The sequence below is a fragment of the Schistocerca gregaria genome, chromosome 1 (genome assembly GCF_023897955.1).
Source record: "Schistocerca gregaria isolate iqSchGreg1 chromosome 1, iqSchGreg1.2, whole genome shotgun sequence".
Lineage (NCBI taxonomy): Eukaryota > Metazoa > Arthropoda > Insecta > Orthoptera > Acrididae > Schistocerca > Schistocerca gregaria.
In genome coordinates, this window is record NC_064920.1 from 1043156457 (window position 1) to 1043179628 (window position 23172).

At 40.9% G+C, this 23172-nt stretch overlaps 1 protein-coding gene across 1 annotated transcript; it reads right to left on the minus strand.

Moving 5' to 3' along the window:
* Positions 1–208: 208 nt before the first annotated feature.
* LOC126280589 (uncharacterized) lies at positions 209–20682 on the minus strand. Its single transcript, XM_049979778.1, has 4 exons — positions 20568–20682; positions 15208–15267; positions 5952–6147; positions 209–328 (listed from the first exon to the last, which is right to left on the minus strand). The coding sequence occupies exons 1-4, from the start codon at positions 20635–20637 to the stop codon at positions 313–315; spliced, it is 342 nt and encodes a 113-aa protein (XP_049835735.1). The 5' UTR covers positions 20638–20682; the 3' UTR covers positions 209–312.
* Positions 20683–23172: the final 2490 nt, after the last annotated feature.

Consider the following 23172-nt stretch of genomic DNA (forward strand, 5'->3'; position numbering starts at 1 on the left):
GAGTGTCAGGTGTTTTGATTTATTATGTATTACCAATCTCGTTTTAATCAACGAATTAGAATAGTCGATACAGTGAAACTCGCTCCATTGTGAAGCCTGTCGACAAACAGCTCACTGATGGTAGACACAGCTACAGGTTATTTGTGTCTCCAGTCTCCAGCTAGAAAGTGAACAACGAATAAAATTTTTTCTGTATGTAATAGAAGTATTTTTCACGGTGTGAATTGTCTTTATTTAGAGAGTGGGTTTCAATGAAATGAAATGGATTGTTAAAAGTTGCGTGCTGCGTTTCTCGAAGTCGCGATTGCTGCTTTACTTCTTTCGACCACTGTAAGAGAAGAAAAAATTGTCGTTAGTTTTGTAACAATAACTGTCTATAACGATAGATAAAGTAAACAAGAAACATGGTTTACATGCTATCCAACTGACATAATGTCACTTATTGTAATCCTTAAAATTAAACTAGTAAAAAATATAGATGGGGTTAAGTATGGTGAAAGGTGAAATGGAGTGCTTCTTAATTTTTCAGAGTAATTCTCCTGGGTGACAGCGGCCAGGCTAAGCGAACTTTAAAAATGGATTAAAAAGTCTCAACAGCAATAAAACATTTATTTACAATGAGTACCGGTGCCGGTCAGAATCTGACCATCTTCAGATCGTTTACATCATGATCGTAAGCGGTGACTGTGAACGGAGCAGTGATTAAATGTGGCCAGCTCGCAATTTGGATTCACACTTACTTTAGGGACTGTCCGTTGGCACTTTTTTCATGTAGCGTGAGTTACTCGCTGCTGGTAAATTCCTTCCGTGCAAGATATTTCAGCCACTTGCATCCCGTCCGAGTCCCAACAACTCTCTCTCATATCCCGATCTCGGGGCCATATACAGGAGTGGTAACGGTACAGGCACAACGATTTGCACCTCAGCCACATATTATGTCTTTTGTAAGAGTATCCCGTTTAAAGACTGTAGGTAAGATACCGAGAAATAAAGTGCATATTTTCAAGGTGAGCCATGTTATAAAGAAAAGACCCAACGAAACCTATCGCAGGAGCTGCGCGAAATCTATCGCTTAAAACGGTAGATACGAAGGCGAACTCGAATTTAACTTCATGAGCTATTCTTTATCATGCGATATGCCTCTTTCAGTAGTCTGTTAGGCTTACGTTTAGAAATGTCTCAGATAATGCAGGTAAAATGGTTCAAATGGCTGTAAGCGCTGTGAGACTTAACTTCTGAGGTCGTTCCCTAGACTTACAACTACTTAAACCTAACTAACCTAAGGACATCACACACATCCATGCTCGAGGCAGGATTCGAACCTGCGACCGAAACACCAGCGCGGTTCAGGACTGAAGCGCCTAGAACCGCTCGGCCACAGCGGACGGCTTATACAGGTTACAGAGGCTGGCAATATATTACTGTGTTTATACGTAACATCGATTTTACTTTTTGTCTCTTACTTTTCACAGGTAATACTTTTACCTGAGTCAAAGTGTTAGTCAATGCGAACTGCAAATATCCTGAGTGCCTCAACAACATTAATGTCTAGGACACAAACCATCTAAGATGTTCGACTTTAGTATTTGCAAAATAGGCGTCGAATCATTCACGTGAAATACTCAGAACTAGGGAAATTCGCGCCGAGGTCAAATAGATCTAATATAGAGCTTAACGCTGCTAAATTCTTTTATCTGAAATGACTTTTTGATATGCTAAAAATAATTGCAATCTCTTTTCATGGATGTGAATAGTGACAATGAACAAGTGAAACGGAGACCGAAGACTTTTCACCATTTGACTATCGCTATATGTATGTATCACTTTTGTTTTTTGTGTATAACAATGGTACCGTTTATGCCACAATAGCAGCTATGAATGAGACAAAATCAGTAATATAATTCATTTGTGAGTCTCATTACGGAGAACTGAAAGAATAAATTTAATTTCAAGTGGGGATTTTAATGGTCGTTGACGTGGTGTTCGAAGCGCTTACTGCCAGGACGTGTACTCGACTTTCCTAGAGAACTAGTGCGCCGGCACAGGCTATGATGTTCACACCATTCTCAACGGCGAGTGGAGTGAATTCAGCGATTTTAGCCCCCGCAGTACCACTGCGAGCAGTATGACCCCATAAGTGCTCTGGAAATTGTTTTCGGAACTGTTATTTACAGACTTTCTCCCTTTGAGTCAATTGCGTCCTGTGATATTTCATTAATTTTTATTTTACAATATATAAAAATTTATTCATGGCTTTTCCACTAAGTATCATTGGGGTCAGTATGACCCCAACTAGAATTGTTTCTTTTTTTCGTGAACGTATCATTCATGAAAACAGAACGATGAGTGTTATCTTGAACAGCTGAAGATATTGGCCACTTCTTTTTTACCCATTGTTTGTGTTTATTTCATCAGCTGTTTTTATACCCTTCCTAGTACCACAATGGTCACTATGACCCCGTAAACACAACTCCCTTTTTTCCTAAGTTATTTTTTTGAAAATCTAAATTTCTTTTTGTTTCTTGAACGTAGTATTTATGAAAATATAATCAGTATTATTCTGTTGAAGAATTGTAATGTATGTTATTTTGTTAATTCATTAAAATAGTGCCAATATATCCGACATAAATTACTTGGGATCTGTATGATGTCAGTGGTATTCAGTGAGAGAAAAAAATTCTGGCAGTGGGAGGGCAAGTACGAATTGTTGTATGTAGTCTCTCACCTGTTCCCTTGATTTTCTACAGTCTGACTTCCATCTGTTCCAATATCTAACAAAATTCATGGTTGGGTAATGTTTTGAGGCTAACGACGAAGTTTTGGTGACTTTTCAAGGTTTACATCAAAGAACAGCAAAACCTGGCACGGGTGAAAATTCACTATATCACAGTCAAAAACGATCAATTAAACATGAGTCCGCAGACGAGCCGTTTTGGAGAGATTTACGAATGTGAGATTATGAGCCGCCACTAACTCCAGTACAATATTATCCTAGGAAGCACAATGTGTACTTTTTCGATTAAGTCCCGTTCTAATTGCACTCAGATTTCTCCCGTGATCTACGGCAATAAGAAATACAATACTACTTCGGCACGATACTTATAAAAATTTACTGTACTCTCATACTTGAAGGAGATGTCCAACAGGCCATCCTCCCATTTGGCTGCAATACTCCAGTCGTCTCTCCAGTCTTTCAAACACCCACAGATCACTTCTTAAAGCTTGATCACATTGCTCAATTCGTTTCTCCGCTCCGTCAACCACAGTAATGGGAGGGCTGCACACTGCACTTTTGGGATGACTCCAAACACGACAATCCAGAGGATTGTGGTAAAGTAGGTGAAATAACAGGTCTTGCCCGAGCTATCCTCCTGGGATCACATTAGAGCGTTAGACATGGTCTTTCATCATCATCAAAATATGCCTGTTCCTCGTTATGCATGTACCACACTCCCCAAGGTTGGACAAGTGGAATGTTTCAAGCGATCCTGAAAATTTCCGTCGCGGAAACCGATGGTATTCTCGTGGGCAAGTTTGTGACGAATAAGTACCCGTATGTGACGGTCACCTAATACCGCTAACCACAGACTACACACATTCAGTGAGAAACATTGCTAATAAGATGACTGATAACTCATTAACATCATATATGAGTTTACGTCAAATATGAGCCCAATTAGATGTGGTCTTATGACGGCTTGAACTGTGCTGGCGACATTTTGAATTTGGTGCCTGAATGTCTGTCTAGGAACTTCATGTACAAAACAAATCACGAATGGACTGATGTTGGATGCTGAGGTCTGAAGCGAAGTCAACGTACTGACGTACCCCAAAGGCGTTGCATTCGGTTCAGGTCCAGATTCTGACGAGTCCAGTACATTTGAGAAATTTTATTGTCCACAAACCATTGCTTCACAGATGTTGCTCTGTGAAATTGTGCATTGTCGTGCTGATACAGCTATCTTCTACGAACCTTGTTCTTCCGTAAGCGTTACAAAATGCTTTAAAATGCATAAGCATTTAGCGTTGTTATCAGCACAATAAGGGGACCACATTCTGACCATAAACATCGCCCTTATATCTTAACACGACTTCCTCCGTACTTCATTGTTGGAACTCCACGTGATGGCAGGTAATGTTCTCCAGGCATTCTCCAAACCCAATCACTTTCATCGGATTGCTACTGGGTATAGCGGGATTCAACGCCCTAAATTACTCTTTCCAGTCATCTATTGCCCAGTGGCGTCGCCCTTTACATCACAACATTTGTCGTTTAGCACAGACTATGGATGGCTTACCAGGAGCTGCTCGACCATTTTGATGATGATGACGTCCCATACTCCGAGGAGCGTAGGGGACGATGCGGGAGAACCGCTCCGCCGTCTAGGCGAGCTCCTAGCCGAGGTGGTTCGCCATTACCTTCCTCCGACCGTAACGGGGATGAATGATGATGATGAAGACGACACAGCAACGCCCAGTCGAGGCAGGGGAAATCCCTGACCCCACCTGGAATCGAACCCGGGACCCGTGCGCGGGAAGCGACAACGCTACCGCAAGGCCACGACCTACGCTCAGTCACTGTGCTAGTTTGCCTGCTGGTAGCGATTCTAAACACATGAGTGGTTTCTTCCGCTGGTTTTACTCGACATTTCTCAATAAGCGTCCTCAATGCTCGGCAGTGTTTTATGCTAAGGTCAGTGGTAGCTTGTTATCACACATTCGAAATTTGCTTCTATCGGATGGTTATAAGTAAATTCACGGATGTCCAGTGTCGGCTGTAAGTATCGAATGGCAGCAAAACTCGGTAGATAAGATAATACATAAATGCGGAACCGTTTTACCGTTAAAACAATAGTTACATTTTTGGCCACTATGTGCAAACTTGGCACAGTGCAGCATCTAGCCGACCCGTCCAGTCCTCGTATTGAACAAATTGTGTAAGCGGCAGTTAATAATAAAATCAACAATATGACTTTCTTACTACTTGTTTTGCCTTTTCTTCCCAAGTCCCATTTCTGATCCGTTACTTAAGGAAACATTCTTATTTATCTTCCTTGCATTCACATCACCAGATTTACACCTGGTGGCCAAAATTGTAACTTTTTTTCCTGAGTAAATCGGTTCGGTATTAACGCAGTTGCATATTGAATGCGTTTAGCTGCCATACAACAATTACAGCCCACAATGGACCTCTGTGAATTGGTGCATTTTAATTGTAACCAACCGGCACTGTCGTCTACCTTCATATGTGTTGATTTACGCTGTAAATGACGATCATTCTGTATGTTGTTGTTGTTGTTGTTGTTGTGGTCTTCAGTCCAGAGATTGATTTGATGCAGCTTTCCATGCTACTCTATCCTTTGCAAGCTGCTTCATCTCCCAGTATGTACTGCAGCCTACATCCTTCTGAATCTACTTAGTGTCTTCATCTCTTGGTCCCCCTCTACGATTTTTACCCTCGACGTTGCCCTCCAATACTAAATTGGTGATCCCTTGATGCCTCGGAGCATGTGCTACCAACCCATTCCTTCTTCTAGTCAAGCTGTGACACAAACTCCTCTACTCCCCAATTCTATTCAATACCACTTCATTAGTTATGTTATCTACCCATCTAATCTTCAGCATTCTTCTGTAGCACCACATTTCGAAAGCTTCTATTCTCTTCGTGTCCAAACTATTTATCGTCCATGTTTCCCTTCCATACATGGCTACACTCCATACAAATGCTTTCAGAAACGACTTCCTGACACTTAAATCTATACTCGATGATAAGAAATTCCTCTTCTTCAGAAACGCTTTCCTTGCTATTGCCAGTATACGGATGTTAATTAGATGGAATCTTCTCAATGGAAAAGATGTTGGACAAAGTGCATTGATTTTTAAAGAAAAGGCAAAAATACTTGTTATCCAATACAACAGTAATCCTCTGCCAGGCATGTATTGGTACGTACAAGTTGATAGATCCACTGGAGGAGCTGCTGCTGGATTTGCTGAAGGAGCCGGAGATGCCGCCGGGTCTTCCGCCGGCGCAGAGAACGCAGCCGGGTTGGTGGAAGCCGCCGCCGAAGCCCGGGTGGTGGCGACCGCCGCCGAAGCCGCCCCCGTACGGTGGGCCAAACGCTGCCCGAGGAGCTCGGGGCGCCCCTTCTGCGAACACAAATAGCGGAGCTTCAGCTCAGGCCAGTCCTGTGCCAGGGGCAGCGAGGGCGTCCGTCCAGCTACGCAGGCCAAATCCAGCAGCTGGGGCAGCTCAGGCAGCTGTAGCTGCTCAAACAGATAAGGGAGTTCAGATGTTGCAAGACGGCAGTCCTGCAAGGCCGGGAGAAAGAGGCGGATTTCTGCTGGGTACCTGGACACAATGGGATCAAGAGAAACGAAGTAGTTGACAACAGCGAATGCAACTTGCCAGGAAGACAACACAGTGTGTGCTACGATGGCTAACGAAGATGGTGATCCATGTGTGCGAGAGACAGTTGTCGGAAATGGCAAGCAACAAGCTGAAGTCAGTTAGACCGACAATACGACCGTGGCGAATTTCCTTGGAACCTCAGTCAAGGGTATCAGACAATTGCCACATTTATTGACTTCCGGAAAGCGTTTGACTCGGTTCCCCACGGCAGACTCCTAACTAAGGTACGAACATATGGGATGGGTTCCGAAATATGTGAGTGCCTCGAAGACTTCCTAAGTAATAGAACCCAGTATGTTGTCCTCGATGGTGAGTGTTCATCGTAGGTGAGGGTATCATCTGGAGTGCCCCGGGGAAGAGTGGTAGGTATGCTGTTGTAGTCTATCTACATAAATGGTCTTTTGGATAGGGTGGATAGCAACGTGCGGCGGTTTGCTGATGATGCTGTGGTATACGGGAAGGTGTCGTCGTTGAGTGACTATAGGAGGATACAAGATGACTTGGACAGGATTTGTGATTGGTGTAAAGAATGGCAGCTAACTCGAAATATAGATAAATATAAATTAATGCAGGTGAATAGGAAAAAGAATCCCGTAATGTTTGAATACTCCATTAGTAGTGTAGCGCTTGACACAGTCACACCGATTAAATATTTGGGCTTAACAATACAGAGCGATATGAAGTGGGACAAGCATGTAATGGCAGTTGTGGGGAAGGCGGATAGTCATCTTCGGTTCATTGGTAGAATTTTGGGAAGATGTGGTTCATCTGTAAAGGAGACCGCTTATAAAACACTAATACGACCTATTCTGCTCGAGCGTTTGGGATCCCCATCAAGTCGGATTGAGGGAGGACGTAGACGCATTTCAGAGGCGGGCTGCTAGATTTGTTACTGGTAGGTTTGATCATCACGCGAGTGTTACGGAAATGCTTCAGGAACTCGGGTGGGAGTCTCTGGAGGAAAGGAGGCGGTCTTTTCGTGAATCGCTACTGAGGAAATTTAGAGAACCAGCATTTGAGGCTAACTGCAGTACAATTTTACTGCCGCCAACTTATACTTCGCGGAAAGACCACAAAGATAAAATAAGAGACATTGGGGCACGTAAAGAGGCATATAGGCAGTCATTTTTCCCTCGTTCTGTTCGGGAGTGGAACACGCAGAGAAGATGCTAGCTGTGCTACGATGTAGCCTCCGCCACACACCGTATGGTGGATTGCGGAGTATTTATGTAGATGTAGATGTAGGGACAAAGTTGTCCTCACCCGTCTATTCATCGTATAATACACGATAAAACACGCTTGCACTTTTCGATTGGAAAATCCACAGGGATGTAGTGTTTTTTGAGTGGCACTCACAGTTCATCATTTTTTTACATCCTGTATTTTATTTGCCGACAACAGGGGCATCTTTTTCCTCCCAAGCGATTCAACCTTAACTTTTATGTGATAACGAAACGATAGCACAAAAATTCTTGATATTGGCTCGTATCGTAGCTCTCACCAAATTCGATTGGAAGGAGATTATAGTACCTTCCACTATGGTTGATGCATCTAACTAACTCAATCAACAGAAAATCCAAGATGGACTGTAACAATATTATGAAAAGGAAAGTTGCTACTCGCCGTATGGCGGAGATGCTGCAGTTGCCAGAGACTGCAGCCATGTTTGTGTTAGCTGCGTTTGCGTCAGTGTGTGTGACTGTCTGTCATCTACTTTTGACGAAGACCTTACTGGGCGAAAGCTTATTTGTGACAGTCTTCTAGTTGCGCCTATTTGTGACTCAGCATCTCCGCTGTATGGTGAGTAGCAAGTTTCCTTTTCATAATATCATCTTATTAACTGTTTAATCAACACTTTCAATGAGTGATAACAGTACGATCAGAAATATTAGTGGATTTTCTTTAATATATATAGAGCGAATCACCTAAAACTTGCACAGCAAATATTGCGGAAATGGAAAATGCTGTTGATGTGTGGTTTTCACAGAATGGCTTGGCCGTCATGGACTCGTTTTATTACCCAACAATCAGATTGTAATAATTCTTAGAAAATGTAATTTTTATGCACATGTACACTTTTTAAACGTGCCAATGCCTTCTGACGTTACCAGACTAAAATTAGGGTAAATTAGAATGCCAGTGGTGTTCACTGAAAGATTCTGCATCTACATGGATACTCTGCCTGGCAGAGGGTGCTTCGAGCGACCTTCACAATTCTCTATTATTCCAATCTCGTACAGAGCGGGAAAAGAACGAACATCTATATCTTTCCGTATGAGCTCTGATTTCCCTTGTTTTATCATGGTGATCATTTGTCCGTACGTAGATCGGAGTCAACAAAATATTTTCGCATTTGGAGGAGAAAGTTGGTGATTCGAATGTCGTGAGAATGTTCCGTGGCAACGAAAAACACCTTTCTTTTAATGATGCCCAACCCATATCCTGTATCATTTCTGTGACACTCTCTCCCATTTTTCCCGATAATACAAAACGTGCTGCCTTTCTTTGAACTTTTGCGATGTTTTCCATTAGTCCTATCAGGTAAGGATCATACGCCACGCAGTAGTATTCTAATAGAGGACGGACAAGTGGAGCGTACGCAGTCTCCTTAGCAGATCTGTAACATCTTCTAAGTGTCCGGCCAATAAAACGCAGGTTAGCCTTCCCCACAACATTTTCTATGTGTTCATTCCAGCTTAAGTTGTTCGTAATTGTAATACTTAGGTATTAAGTTGAATTTACGGCTTTTACATTAGACTGATTTATCGTGTAACCGAAGTTTAACGAATGCCTTTTAGCACTCATGTGGATGACCTCACACTTGTTATTTAGGGTCAAGTGCCGATTTTCCCACCATTCAGATATCTTTTCTAAATCTTTCTAGTGCGAGCCGTTAGCGAGATGTCATATTTCGAAAAGTTCCCACATCGACACTTGTTTGTGTCATTCAATCTACGTAGTTACTAAGTACAATGTTATCGTGTTTGCTCGCAGTGTGCTTGTATGTTCTTTGAATGTACTGTGACTTGAAAGTCAATTAGTGTGTGACAGCCCAAGCAGTGGGTCGTGGACGATGAGAGTTACCAACGCATAAATAACCGACAGGCTCATCGTGTATGAAAGTATAGGAAAAATGCGTTTCGTTCTTGTACTGTGTATGCGGCACAATATCACAATAGACGTCAACCACTTAGGCTCAAGTGCTAGAATTCCAGCGGAGATGTTCGAGCAGGCTGCAGTAATACGTCCTCGCGTGTCATCGGGCGTAGTTGGTATGTCCGTCTAGATAGCGTCTTTCGGCTTTCCCCACAGAAAAATGGTCTACAGGTCTCAAATCTGGAGAACGGGCCGTCCAAGGTACATGTCTCTGCTTCCAATCCAACGGTTCTGAAACAGTTCGTGAACACATGCTGTGGTACTTCGTGCACTATGAGCTGGAAAGTCATCATATTTTTAGAACAGGTTCCTCCTAATCTGCAGAGCAACGCCTTCTAGCATCCGTGGAAGATGGTTTACTAGGAGGCTGCGATACTTGTGCGCTTTGAGTGTTCCGTCCATAAAAACCGGGTTTGTGAACTGATGTTTCACTATCTCCCACAACACGCTTACGCTCCATGGACGTTGACGTTCCCCCTGACACAGCAACAGGGGTTCTCAAGAGACCAATAGTGCATGTTTCGGTGGTTTACCTGTCTCACTCGTAACAGGGAAATATAACCATAGTAATAAAATAGGAGAGATCTGAGCTCGCGTGGATAGATTTAAATGTTTATTTTTCCCAAGTATTGAGTGTAACGGTCGAGAAATAGTTTGAAGGTGTTTCTGTGGACCTTCTTCCAAGCACTTCGATGCGAACTGCAGTGTAGTGATGTAGGTAAACGACATCTAGCATATTCTTGAACTCCTATTTAACAATTCTCAAATGTCACTGATTAATATCTCTTGTATTGTAGTGTTTCGAGAATTTCTGCGTCAATTCTAGAACTACCCGGCCTTCGAGCGTCTCGAACACACGATATTTTAAATTCAAATGTGAGAAAGCCTATCTACTGCACGTCGCCTGTCTGTAGGTGCAGGTCCGAAGTTTGCAGTAAGAAGACTGTAGACATGGCGGTCGAACGGCACCGACAAGTGTTTGCTGGTCGCGCCATGGAATTTTAATGAAAGAACACGGCAGACTCTCGAGGAACTTCTGTGTTGTTCCGTACTGTTCTATAACTTTGACTATTGTACTGGAAAAAGGAAGAAATATTGTTAAGTGGATGCTCGTCTTGGACTTGGAGAGGATAAGATGTGTATTGCGATTCGGTAAGAGAATGGTCTTGGTTTTTAAGCCTACTTTCTCTTATGTGTAAGAGAACTTTGTTTCTAACCTTTGGATGCGAGAGGAGACTTACGTGCCAGTGTTTGTTCATGACATTTGTAAAAGTTTTGATGTTTGAATATACATCGTTAATTGAAGCAATAGAAACTGCGTGCGTCTGCTTATTCTTTTATAAGTAGAAAGACTCTTGAGAAACTCCTGTTCCTCGAGAATATACTTCGGAGAAGAAGAGAAAAGGAGGTTGCAGAAGCAAGCTACCCAGCAAGGAAAGTCGGCTGACAATCTCAAGTAAGTCGTATCAGTACAGAAGTGGGAGTGTACACACAAACTTCACCACTTTAAGTCGTACAAAGGGTTAGAGTATCCATTGCAACGAAAGAAAATTGTCGAAAAACTGTCTCTTAAATAGTGATATATTGTGAGTTAGTGGCAAGTGTTGGTTTCACAAAATGTAGAGTATAGGGGGTGTGTTTATCCATCAGTAAACCTAAATACCACGGAAACAAGTGATTACGAATTAGCTAGACCTACTTTCTGAAAAGAAATCATTAGTGTTATGAAAAGCTTAGGTGACGTTTTGACGAAGTGACAAGTGAAACACTGTTGTCAGGCTTTCACGAAACCACATTTGCGCAAACTGTACATATGAATCTATTATGATGATAGCAAAACAATACCTATTCACTAACCTTCCTTCTTGGATACTGTAAAGAAATTTAGGAGCTTAGCTCTACCGCCTGGTAATATTAGAAATTAAACATAAGAAAGAACAAAACTATATTATAAATTATCTACGTTAATGTGTATCGTCTTAGTAATCATCATACATTTGAAATCCACTGCTGAACGAAGGTCTTATCCAGACTTCTGCACGCTTTATTGCTTCAACTAAATGTAGTCATATTGCTCCTGAATGCTTCCTATCTAATGGAATATGCTGCCTTACATGATATCGGCCTCTAGGTCATCTCTAACGTGTTGGAATCCAATCAGCAAGCAACGCTCTTGTTGTTAGCAACCTGATAATCGAATAGGTGGTCGGTGTCACTTGTTTGCCCATGTGTTAGATTCCCAATACTGAAAATGGTGCTACGACTGCACGTTAGGCGATCGTGCTCTTTCATCAACAACTTGGCGTACTTAACCAGTAAATTAAATGACATAATGGTCGATCCGTACGCTGTTTTTCTGCTTGCTATGGTTCCACTTAATAATTTGTTGCTACAGGTGAATCGGATGATGTTATTTCAATTGGCTAAATTAATCTTCTTGAAAATGTTACAGTGCAGGAGACAAGGTCTTGACTAGAAGAGACAGTCAGATGTCCAAATTTGGCCTCTCAGCATGGCAGGTGAGAATTGATTTGGTATCTTGACCAGAGAGACAGTCGAAGTTGGACGAAAAGCATCACATATCGCGACAAGTTAGTTTCCCGCAGCGCAATGTCTTACAAAAATATGGTTGAAAATAGTTTAAAAAATATGTTTCCTAATTGCCTAACATACTAATGGTACAACTTCATAAAATGTATGTACTATGTAATATGTATTTAACTGAAAGGATATAATTTGTATGATATTTGTATATTATTTTCTTAGAAGTTTCTGGCGTTGCCTATTAACAGAAGCGGAAACATCATGAACTGGAAGTACAATGCTACTGGAAGCTTTTACTCTCTGAGCCTTTCGGCCTTTCGATTTTGCAGGATAACAGCGGTGAAGGGGGAAATAACTTCGAGATATCAAGTAAATTGTCTTACTTCTGGTGAATGTTGAATATATGTTCCGGCATCTTGAAACTGAAACCAAATGTAAACGTCTTTGAACATACAGATGCAGAAGATAAATAGTTGTTTCATTTTGAGGCAAGACTATGTTCGTTGACATCTGAAGCACTTTATTTAAAAAAATAATATAATAATCTTTAAATGTAACAACGAAACTAATTTTAACGTGTATGACGTAATGTATGTCGCAGAGACCTTCCAGACACATCAGAATGATTAGTAGTCTGAGGAACAACTGGCGTGGGAGTCGTTAGGAACGGCTCGGTAGCCACGGTTTCGGAACTACGGTGGAAGAGCTTTTGTTGTGCCTCACGTTTCAGAATTGTGCAAGCGAATCTAATATACATCAGCGGGAAGGCAAGTGACGTCATTTTCTGCGAATAAGTCTCACTCAGCCTCTGGCTGAAACGGCAAGCATCTCGCAAGCGTATTGCTTACAAAGGTTAAGTCTGACGATGATTTCAAGTGTGTCTGACACACACACGAATGGAAACAGTTCAGTGTGGCCAAATTTTATTTGAGAGAGTCTAATTGGTGTTGGTGTTGTTAATTTCGTTGACAAACATATTGCGCCAGTCCCACTATTAGCACGCGCATGAGAACGACGCTTGCAGAGCAGGACTGGACCCAACAACTCTTATGTACACACGCTACACGGTCGGAAGGAGAAGAGAATAGTAGTTACATTTGTATGATTAAATAGCAATTAAAATGTATTTTGTCTAAATTAACCTCAAGAGATTGTGATATCTATGTGTCGCAAAGAACATCATTCCGTTTATTCTTGACCGTAGATTTCATAAAACTCTTTTTATTGACTCTTAGCACCCTGCCATTCAGTCACTCACGTCCAAATGAGAGAATGTTTATAATTATTATTAATTAATTTTTAGGTTTTCCAGGCTAGTTTACTGAAACAGATTAAAGGAGAGTCTCCTACAGCGAGTCAATTAATGCACTTGCTAAGGCGGAACTAAATTCGTATGTCAGAATTCTTTGTAAGGGTGATATGTCGGATAGAATGCACAATAATATTACCAACACATCACAAAGGTAACTCATGCACTGATTTAAAGACCATAAAAGTAATAAATAATAAGTTAGTTATGAACGGTACGGTACGGTACGGTACCATACCATACAAATTACAAACTGCATTCCAATCTAATCATTACACTTATATTACACGAAAAATTTATTTGATTAAAAATCAGTTGACTAACGTCATTAATTGAGTATGTCTGACTAACATCAGTGTATTGTTTTCTGCATAAATGTGAAATAGAAGAAGTAACATGCAGTCTCGCCAGTTTTTTTACTCCTCCCTCCAACATCTCCGAAAAGAAAGAAACAACAGAGATCGTGATGCTCATGGAAAATGTACTTCCAATGTGGGCGCTATAGCTTAGCATGTCAAAAGACATTATCGTTGTCTTATGCGGAAATTTCATTTTCGATCATTCAACGCAAACAGATTCAGATCGGTTGCTATAGAACCACACGTGTCTTTGGCAAGTGCTGAAAATCGTTGACGTTTCTTGAGGTTGTCCCGTGAGTACGGAAGGTTGCTCGCTGATGTCGTTCAGCTGTGACGTCTGGTCCTATTCGACGTAATTCGCTTTAGTGACTACAGAACAGCTACATTTTGCAACACGACTGCAACGAACCAAAAGTGGAGAAACAGAATGTCTGTCGTAGCACTTAAAACATCGTGAGAGTGGAGCTACAAATAAAGTTGTACACTGACCGAAACTTCTTTCGTTCTTAGCTAACAAAAAAGTTAGTAACAGGCCTCGCAATGCAGTGACGTTAGAAAACGATCACAGTTCTAAATCAGTAATGTAATTATACAAATAGATACGACCTATTCTATTCATAACGAAACCTCTCTGAGGTACCACTCAAAGGAGCTACTAAAAGATGTAAAAGACAGAACGAAAATACCTTCAGGAATTGGAAAGTAACGACCGACAATATGGCCACACAAATGAAAAAATATTGAATCTTCACTACTGTTAAAATCATTCAAAAAATTTACAATACTAATTTAATTCGGTTTGTTTGATAACTCCTACTGTATGGAGAGATTATTGATAAATAATATCTGTGATAATATTTCCCTAGTAATGAATTCTCATGTGAAGTAATCTTAAGATATGATGCGATTTGTGCAATATTTCCCATCGTAACTGTTAAGGAACCGTATCAGCAGCGTTCATGTATTTCTGCAACTTCTTAGCCATATATTCACCTAGTAGAAGTGTAATTTATTTAAAAACAGGTTAATACGAGGTTAATTTCTATGCATTACATGAACATGAATGAATCAACATGCACCTCTCAGCTTGTTTACCAGTCTCAGTGATTTCTTGACGAAGCTGAGAGATCTACATGCTACATTGTCTCCTACATTTATGGTTACCAACATCCTTCAGTGACTGCTTATTTCCGTAGCTGCAGTATACTCTTAAAGGATATGGCAAGGTGAGTAGCAAGACTCTCAACAAATTATTTTCAATGATTCAAACATGTATTACTAAGGCAATTTGTAAAGCACGTTAATCAGACAATGAATATATGACCTATTAAGAGTTATGTTAAACACTATTCCAATTATTTAATACACATGTTTGTTTGTTAAACATGTTTCCCTATTTATTGAAAAAATGCGATTCTGCTCGTTCTTACCACCCAGTTGCTCGGCAGCAGCTAATTTCGAGAGTAAGGGTCCATGGTAGTCTATGGCACCTGAAACAGGGAAGTACTTTTATTTCAGAAGCGCTATCAACAGACAAATATATTTCAAGGTAAATTACACCCCTTGTGTAACACAACAACTTACACTTATGAATACTACTAATCAAATAAAAAGGCACATTATTTAAGTAGTTCGAATGGTGTTGTATGTAAATTTGTTTTTGACTTCTTGGTTCACATAACTCGGATGACAACAAATGTGGTCCTTTACAAAGATACCATATGCCGTCCTTTCATTCATGTTCAGCAGAACCATTACTATGTCTTGAATTACAACCTTGCTGACAGACTTTTAAATGTGAAAACATATCTATGATGTTATCTTGTCAAAACTAATGCAAAACTAATACAGCAAAAACAAGTGAAAGACAGAAACTAACTAAATTTGACAGAATGAAGGCTTTCACGACCAGATGGCATTGCTGCTGGTAAACCTTTCGGGGTATAAGGTCGAGGCCCACAAAACTTTTCTGTTGCTAACGTTTCGCCCAGAAGTGCGCTGGACATCTTCAGAGCTGTTGCTCTGAAGCACACGCTTTGCTCCTCCGTTGAGTCTGCAGATGTCCAGCGCAGTTCTGGACGAAACGTTGTGAACAGAAGAGTTTTCTGGATCATGACGTTATACTCTGAAAGGTTTAGTTGCAGCAATAATTAAAAATTGTTAGTCTATTAAATTTAAGACAACTATGCAGCTGCTAATTTTTAATTCTGTTAGTCTCAGCTGATTTCCAGCTAAATTTGACATCACACAAATATTAACATCTTCCTTATTAGCAATACCATCTTACGGACTTATTTTCCAGACCACTAAAGATCTGGACAGTCATTCTGTAATCATCAGAAGTCAGAGTAGTCCCTTACTCAGCGAAGAGGGCAACAAGTACAGAAACCCTGCATTGCCATTCTAGACAAGGTCCTACTGGAGACGGTTTGCCAATGTTTTCCTCTGGCCCGTTACGAAGGGTCAAGTGTTTGTATTTTGTGGATGTCTGCTATGAGAGCTTTTACAGTGTAGTGATAGGTTTGCTTTGTTACGGATGAAGGGAAGGGGAGGGTCAAATTCGGTGCCGGCACATACACTACTCCTCTCTAATGGCTTCAAGGGAGGCTCCAGGCTTAAAACTAAGTCATCCACATGATGGATCATCATCAACAGTGTCACAAGCCCTTACTTCATTAGACACTGTGGAGAGGTTTGGAATTTAATAAAGGTATAGGCGCGAAGACAGCTGATTAGGAACTTCACGCCATCACATCTCTTTACCTTGCCGCAAAATTTTCCAGCACCGAAATTCGAACCTGTTTACCTCCAATCGAGCGCCACCTGCCGTACAAGCATTATTGACCATGGCTGTAGTGGCAAGTCTGTGATGTAGTTGCTACAAAATATAGAAAATACTATGGTTTTCAGTAGGAAGATAGTCTACTCTCAACCGTATTTCAAGCTTCATATTGTAGGAAATATTCGTCTATACAAAACTGAGTGTTATATACACTGAAGAGCCAAAGAAACTTGTACACCTGCTCATATCGTGTAAGGCCTCCGCAAGCACGCAGAAGTGCCAAACAGGACGTGGCATGGACTTGACTTACGTCTGAATTAGTGCTGGAGGGAACTGATAACATAAATCCTGCAGGACTGTACATAATTCCGCAAGAGTACGAGGGGTTGGAGATCTCTTCTGAACAGCACGTTGCAAGGCATTCCAGTTATGCTCAGTAATGTTGATGTCTGGGGAGTTCGGTGGCCAGAGGAAGTGTTTAAACTCAGAAGAGTGTTCCTAGAGCCACTCTGAAGCAACTCTGGAGGTGTGGGGTGTCGCATTGCCCTGCAGGAATTGCCCAAGTCCGTCGGAATGCACAATGGGCATGAATGGATGCACGTGATCACACAGGATGCTTACGTACGTGTCACCTGCCAGAGTCGTATCTAGACGTATCGGGGGCCCTACATCACTCCAACTGCACCCTCCACCATCTTGAACAGTCCCCTGCTGACAGGCGGGGTCCATGGATTCATGAGGTTGCTCCATACCCGTACACGTCAAATTCGCTCCATACAATTTGAAACGAGACTCGCCCGACCAGGCAACATGTTTCCAGTCATCGATAGTCCAATGTCGATACTGACGGCCCCATACGAGACGTAAAGTTTTGCGCCGTTCAGTCATCAAGGGTACATGAGTGGGCCTTCGGCTCCGAAAGCCCGTATCGCTGATGTTTCCTTGAATGGTTCGCACTCTGACACTTGTTGATGTCCCAACACTGAAATTTGCAGCAGTTTGGGAAAGGGTTGCATTTCTGTCACGTTGAAGGATTCTCTTCAGTCGTCGTTGATCCCGTTCTTGCAGAATCTTTTTCCGGCCACAGCGATGTCGGAGATGGGATATTTTACCGGATTCCTGATGTTCAAGGAGCACTCGTGAAATGGTCATTCGGGAAAATCCCAACTTCATCCCTACCTCGGAGATACTGTGTCCCAGCGGTCGTATAGCGATTATAACACCACTTTCAAATTCACTTAAATCTTGATAACCTGCAATTTTAGCAGCAGTAACCGATCTAAAACTTAGACACCTGTCCTTGTCTTACATAGGCGTTGCCGAACGCAGCGCCGAATTTTGCCTGATTACATATCTCTGTATTTGAATACGAATGCCTATACCAGTTTCTTTGACATGTGAAGTGGCAAAACTTCCATCATATCGAAAAATTATAATACTTATCAACCTTTGATATTGTATAAGTAATTAACGTATTCCATTCACCTGTTATTTAGCCAGTGGTACAAAAAATTAACTGTTATTAATGTAGTGTTATAATGTACAACTATTACTACTGAACTGTTATTTCGTACCAGGTATTGTAATTGAAAGAAATTAATCATCGACGTTTGTGTACCTGAGATAAATTCCATAACTATCACCTTACTAGAAACATAATCTTTGGACAGCGTGCAGATTTGCCTTTCCCCCAACCGACAGAATGTATAGGACAGCAACGAAAAATAACTACAGGAGTAGAAAATAAAGGTTAAAAATAAAAATAGAAGTAACTAATAAATTAAATGGAAGTAATATGTAGAGGAACGCCGTGGTTGATCTAATCGTTATTGCTTCTTTCATTTAATAGCATAGGAAGCACAGATTTTGTTAGTGCAACTACCGCTTTCTACAACCATACAGCTATCTCCAGATCTAGTACTGCAGTATAAAAAGCCGATCGATGTAGGAACACATGAATTACCATACAACAAAAGAAAGAAAAAAAGATCAATAATATAATGCAATGTCGAAGGCATATGGAAGGAGTGCAGTTCAATGTTTCTTGACACTCCCAGAAAATATAAGTTTACTAGAGTTTTGTTGAATCAGTCTAAGAGGGCAACGAAATGGTTCCTTAGAAATTCAACAGTTTATTTCTTCCTCCAGACTCCAGCTACTCCTTCCGAAACTATTCACGTGAACATTAGTTTCATATTGAATTGTGAATTGATCGTCCCTATAGTCCCTGTACGAAATGCATCATTGTGTCCACCATTCCCTTTTTTCTCGTTGGTACTTTTTTCTGTGAGTGTAAGCGTAAGTCGATAGCTGGCGGTAGAATATGCAACGCCGTTAACTTGTTACTTCAATCCATGCTCATTCAGAGGGTCAAATATTAAGAAACTCTATTATTATTTCACCATTTAACGTAATAGTTTGAACAGCGTAATCATCCTATTATGTAAATCTACTGAATATTACTACCAAACGTCTCAAGTAAGGCAACAAGAAGATTTCGGAAAGAAAACATTATATGTAGCAACTGAAAACGTTTCATTGTGTAACTGGGATTATGATACAAAATGGAGAAATCAGTAAAAGTATTTGTTACATGAGAAATCATTTGTATCTCATGGTTTTGAGTGATTTTTTTGCTTTCCGTATCCTACACCCGGAAAGCTCAAAATACTGATTACTACAATTTCAACAGTTGTGTAGATAAATGATTTCTTCCCGAATTTACTTAACTTGGCACACCTTTTAACGACTCTTTTACGAGTTCACTGCGAGATGGCACCTAACTTCCGCCCTCCTCTTGAATTACAGTGAAATATTTGTCTGCGCTGAATGCTTTGTTCGCAAGACATTTTAACTCTTTCGAATAGACTGGCATAGATACACTTTTCGCATAGACTCACAGCACGGAGTTGGCAAAGGATAAATATGTGAGAAAAATGAAACTATTTCTGTCTCATATTCTGCAACATGTAAGTGGAATTTTTCCTGCTCTGAATGCAGCTTGTTTATGAGAGTTCAGATGTTTGGAAGACTTATAAGCATCTGTCTGTTTTTGTTGGCTTTCCGTGTACATTGATGTTGAGGGTCTGATGTAGATACGACAATAAATAATCCAATCAGTCTGTACAGTGGTTACATATTTCTACACAGATCACTACTAAGAGGGAAAAGCAACGTGTGTATGAAGTTTGTGTCTACGTCGTAGATTTTTCATGAAAACTTCGGGATGGAATCATAAGTGTTTTACATTAATATGGAATTTAATTATCACTCCTTTTAGTGTAATGCTTACACAGAACAGTATAATGGCTACAGAGTAGATAAATCACAAGTTTGGACCGTCATTCGCCGCTGTATACCAGCTACGTGTAAACTGTCTTGTGCTCGTTTTTCGTTTCCTTTCGAACGCTGCCGTAGCTCTCGTATTCTGTCGGCACTGGACCTTTTTGGCTTTTTGGATTCCGTCAGACGAGAACTTTCCTCTGACTTGCGTTTTCTATAAATCTGAGCATATTAATGTACGAGTCATATGAGATGACATGTTTCATTACTTCGTAACTTTCAGTTTTATACCGATTTTCACTTATAATCCGGGGAATATTTTTATTCTCTCGCTTTGTATCATAGTAGTGCTCCGCAAGGTCTTTACAACGGCAAACAAATCAACGTCCGAGTTAAAAATGTTTCCGCGCCGCACCAATTTAGAACTATACTCAAAACTAATATCCGTAACGATTATGCATATGCGCCTACACTGGCACGATGACGTCACAGACAAAACTACTCCGCTACTATTAACACTGTTGTTTATGCGGTATTTGTCTGAAAGATATTATCGATTCATCAGACTTTTTTCTCACACGAAAAAGTTCAATCGACGAGCGTATAGACATTTTCCAGTCAACATATGGGGCACAGGAAGATATGAAAAGAGTAGCAGAGAAAAGATTCATATGATGCGAATAGAAAATCAGTTGTATTTAAACTCTACAGATGACAGCAGCTGACCTGAGAGAGTGATGAGAAGAGTGCAGACAGCCGCCAGGAGTACCACCCGCTGTGTGAAGCACGCCGCCATTATGGTACGGGTAACGCAGCAGAGCCGGACTACACTGTGGCGCGTGTGTGAGTGCGTGCCCTCTTTTATACCAGCAGGAGGCAGAGGCAGAGGCAGAGGGACGCCAAAGCAGTGGGTGCGCCGGCGCACGTAAAGCCCCGCACACACTCAAATTGGCAAACAAGGCTACCGCAGAGGTTCTTGACCGCCTCTTCTCTGGATATGACGCCGCCCTAGCCTTGCTGACGTATTAAGATTTATTTAGAGTCATTGACCAAACATTTGGCAACCTGACTATTCACTAAATAAACACGCGGGGACGGTTATAAGGGCGCTGTAAGGTATGAAGCCATCTAAGACAACAGAGACATTCAGACGTATTGCACCAGTGGTGAGGCTTAGCAGCTAAAGGTTGGTACGTTTTGAAGCCCAGAACTGCCAACTTTTCAGGATTTGGGAATTAATTTGCTGATCTTCCCCAGTCACTAAATGTGTAGTGTGTATGCCCGCACACCCACCGTTGTCGCGACTGCACAGATATCGCTTCGCCGTTTTCCCCCGGCAGCGGAGCTGATCTCAAACTTTTGTGTATATATTGTCCCGACTAGTTAAGAACCATTCCTTGCAGTGTCGGTCGTGCATAAAACATCTCTGAATCACGTTCTGAATCTAATTGTGTGAACTATCGGTTGAAAATTGAAATCGCTTTCTTTTTCCAGAGATATTTCATACACTTTCAACCACGACGGATCCAAATACAGTGATTTTATTTATTACTCGGGAATAACACAGCAAACGGGTTCCAGTCTATTTTTTCCAATTTTTGTTTCCCGAATAATTTGATTTAGTTACCTTCCTAGTCAATATACCGGGTGATCAAAAAGTCAGTATAAATTTGAAAACTTAATAAACCACGGAATAATGTAAATAGAGAGATAAAAATTGACACACATGCTTGGAATGACATGGGGCTTTATTAGAACAAAAAAAAACACCCCATATTGCTGGACGCGTCAAAGATCTCTTGCGCGCGTCGTCTGGTGATGATCGTATGCTCAGCTGCCACTTTCGTCATGCATGGCCCCCCAGGTCCCCAGACCTCACTCCGTCCGATTATTGGCTTTGGGTTTACCTGAAGTCGCAAGTGTATCGTGATCGACCGACATCTCTAGGGATGCTGAAAGACAACATCCGACGCCAATGCCTCACCATAACTCAGGACGTGCTTTACAATGCTGTTCACAACATTATTCCTCGACTACAGCTATTGTTGAGGAATGATGGTGGACATACTGAACATTTCCTGTAAGGAACATCATCTTTGCTTTGTCCTACTTTGTTACAATAATTATCACTATTCTGATCAGATGACATTTTTTGAACATTTGTATTTTTTTGGTTCTAATAAAACCCCATGTCATTCCAAGCGTGTGTGTCAATTTGTACCTCTCTATCTACATTATTCAGTGATTTATTCAGTTTTCAAATGTATACTGACTTTTTGATCACCCGGTACCTTCGTTAATTCCTATTATCTGTTTGTAACAGGTGAATCAGCTTTTCTCAATAATCCTTGAATATTCACAGATATAATTGTCTACGTACCATCTCATTTTTGGGATTTAGAAAACACGGAGAAAGTCTCGTGTATATTCTGTTTTATTGACACAATTCACTTCTTAAATTAATGAGAGATGGCACTGGGGAATCAATAAAGAATGAGTTGATCCTGGTGTGTATTGTCTCGCTATAATAACAGTCAGTCCGTACCACATTCCTTCGCGTTCCTATCACCAAAGACATGATTTCGCATGAAACTGTCTTTTACCATTAATATCTGATAAATGATAAATATGTCTTTGGCCTTACAATATCTAAGCTTCTTAATTCTCACGACACGATATTAATTATAGGTTCGAGTTCTTTCAATGTCTGTTCAGCACAAATTTAGTCTTTCTACGGGCACTATATCTCACGTCTCGTTTATTAGCAGAATCACCTTGAAAGTATTATAAAGTCCAACTATTTTCTGTCCCAATAACTTAAAATAATCTATTATCATCCACTCCAATTTCTAATCCAGTTATCAGAATGATATTTGATTAAGCTTATAATCCCTAACTTCCGACTACCACGGAAGACTGCGAACATGCACCATTGAAAACAAAGACGCAAGAGAGCTAAAAATGCTGCGCATTGGTTTATATATTACATTCAAAACAAAATACAGCTCTGTTATGTCTTCCTTGGATTCCCTTTGTGTACTTGGCCGTATTCTATTTCAAGTATCTACTCTTTGTAAAATTTTAACTAACTATTATTTCGAAATACAACTACCGTGTTTTGTTGGCTCATGGGTGATTTAGTATCACTGAATTTAAACTAATATTCGTTTCTGAATACCCACTCTCTAAAGAGCGGTTACATGTGTTAGCTTGCGAATTAGGGTTGTCGATCATTCCCGTACCAACCGCTGGATAAACGAACGTTGTTTCACAAGCTGGTCTCCTTGCGTATGGATTTTATACTATTTTCCCCGGTTTTTCAAGCAATTGC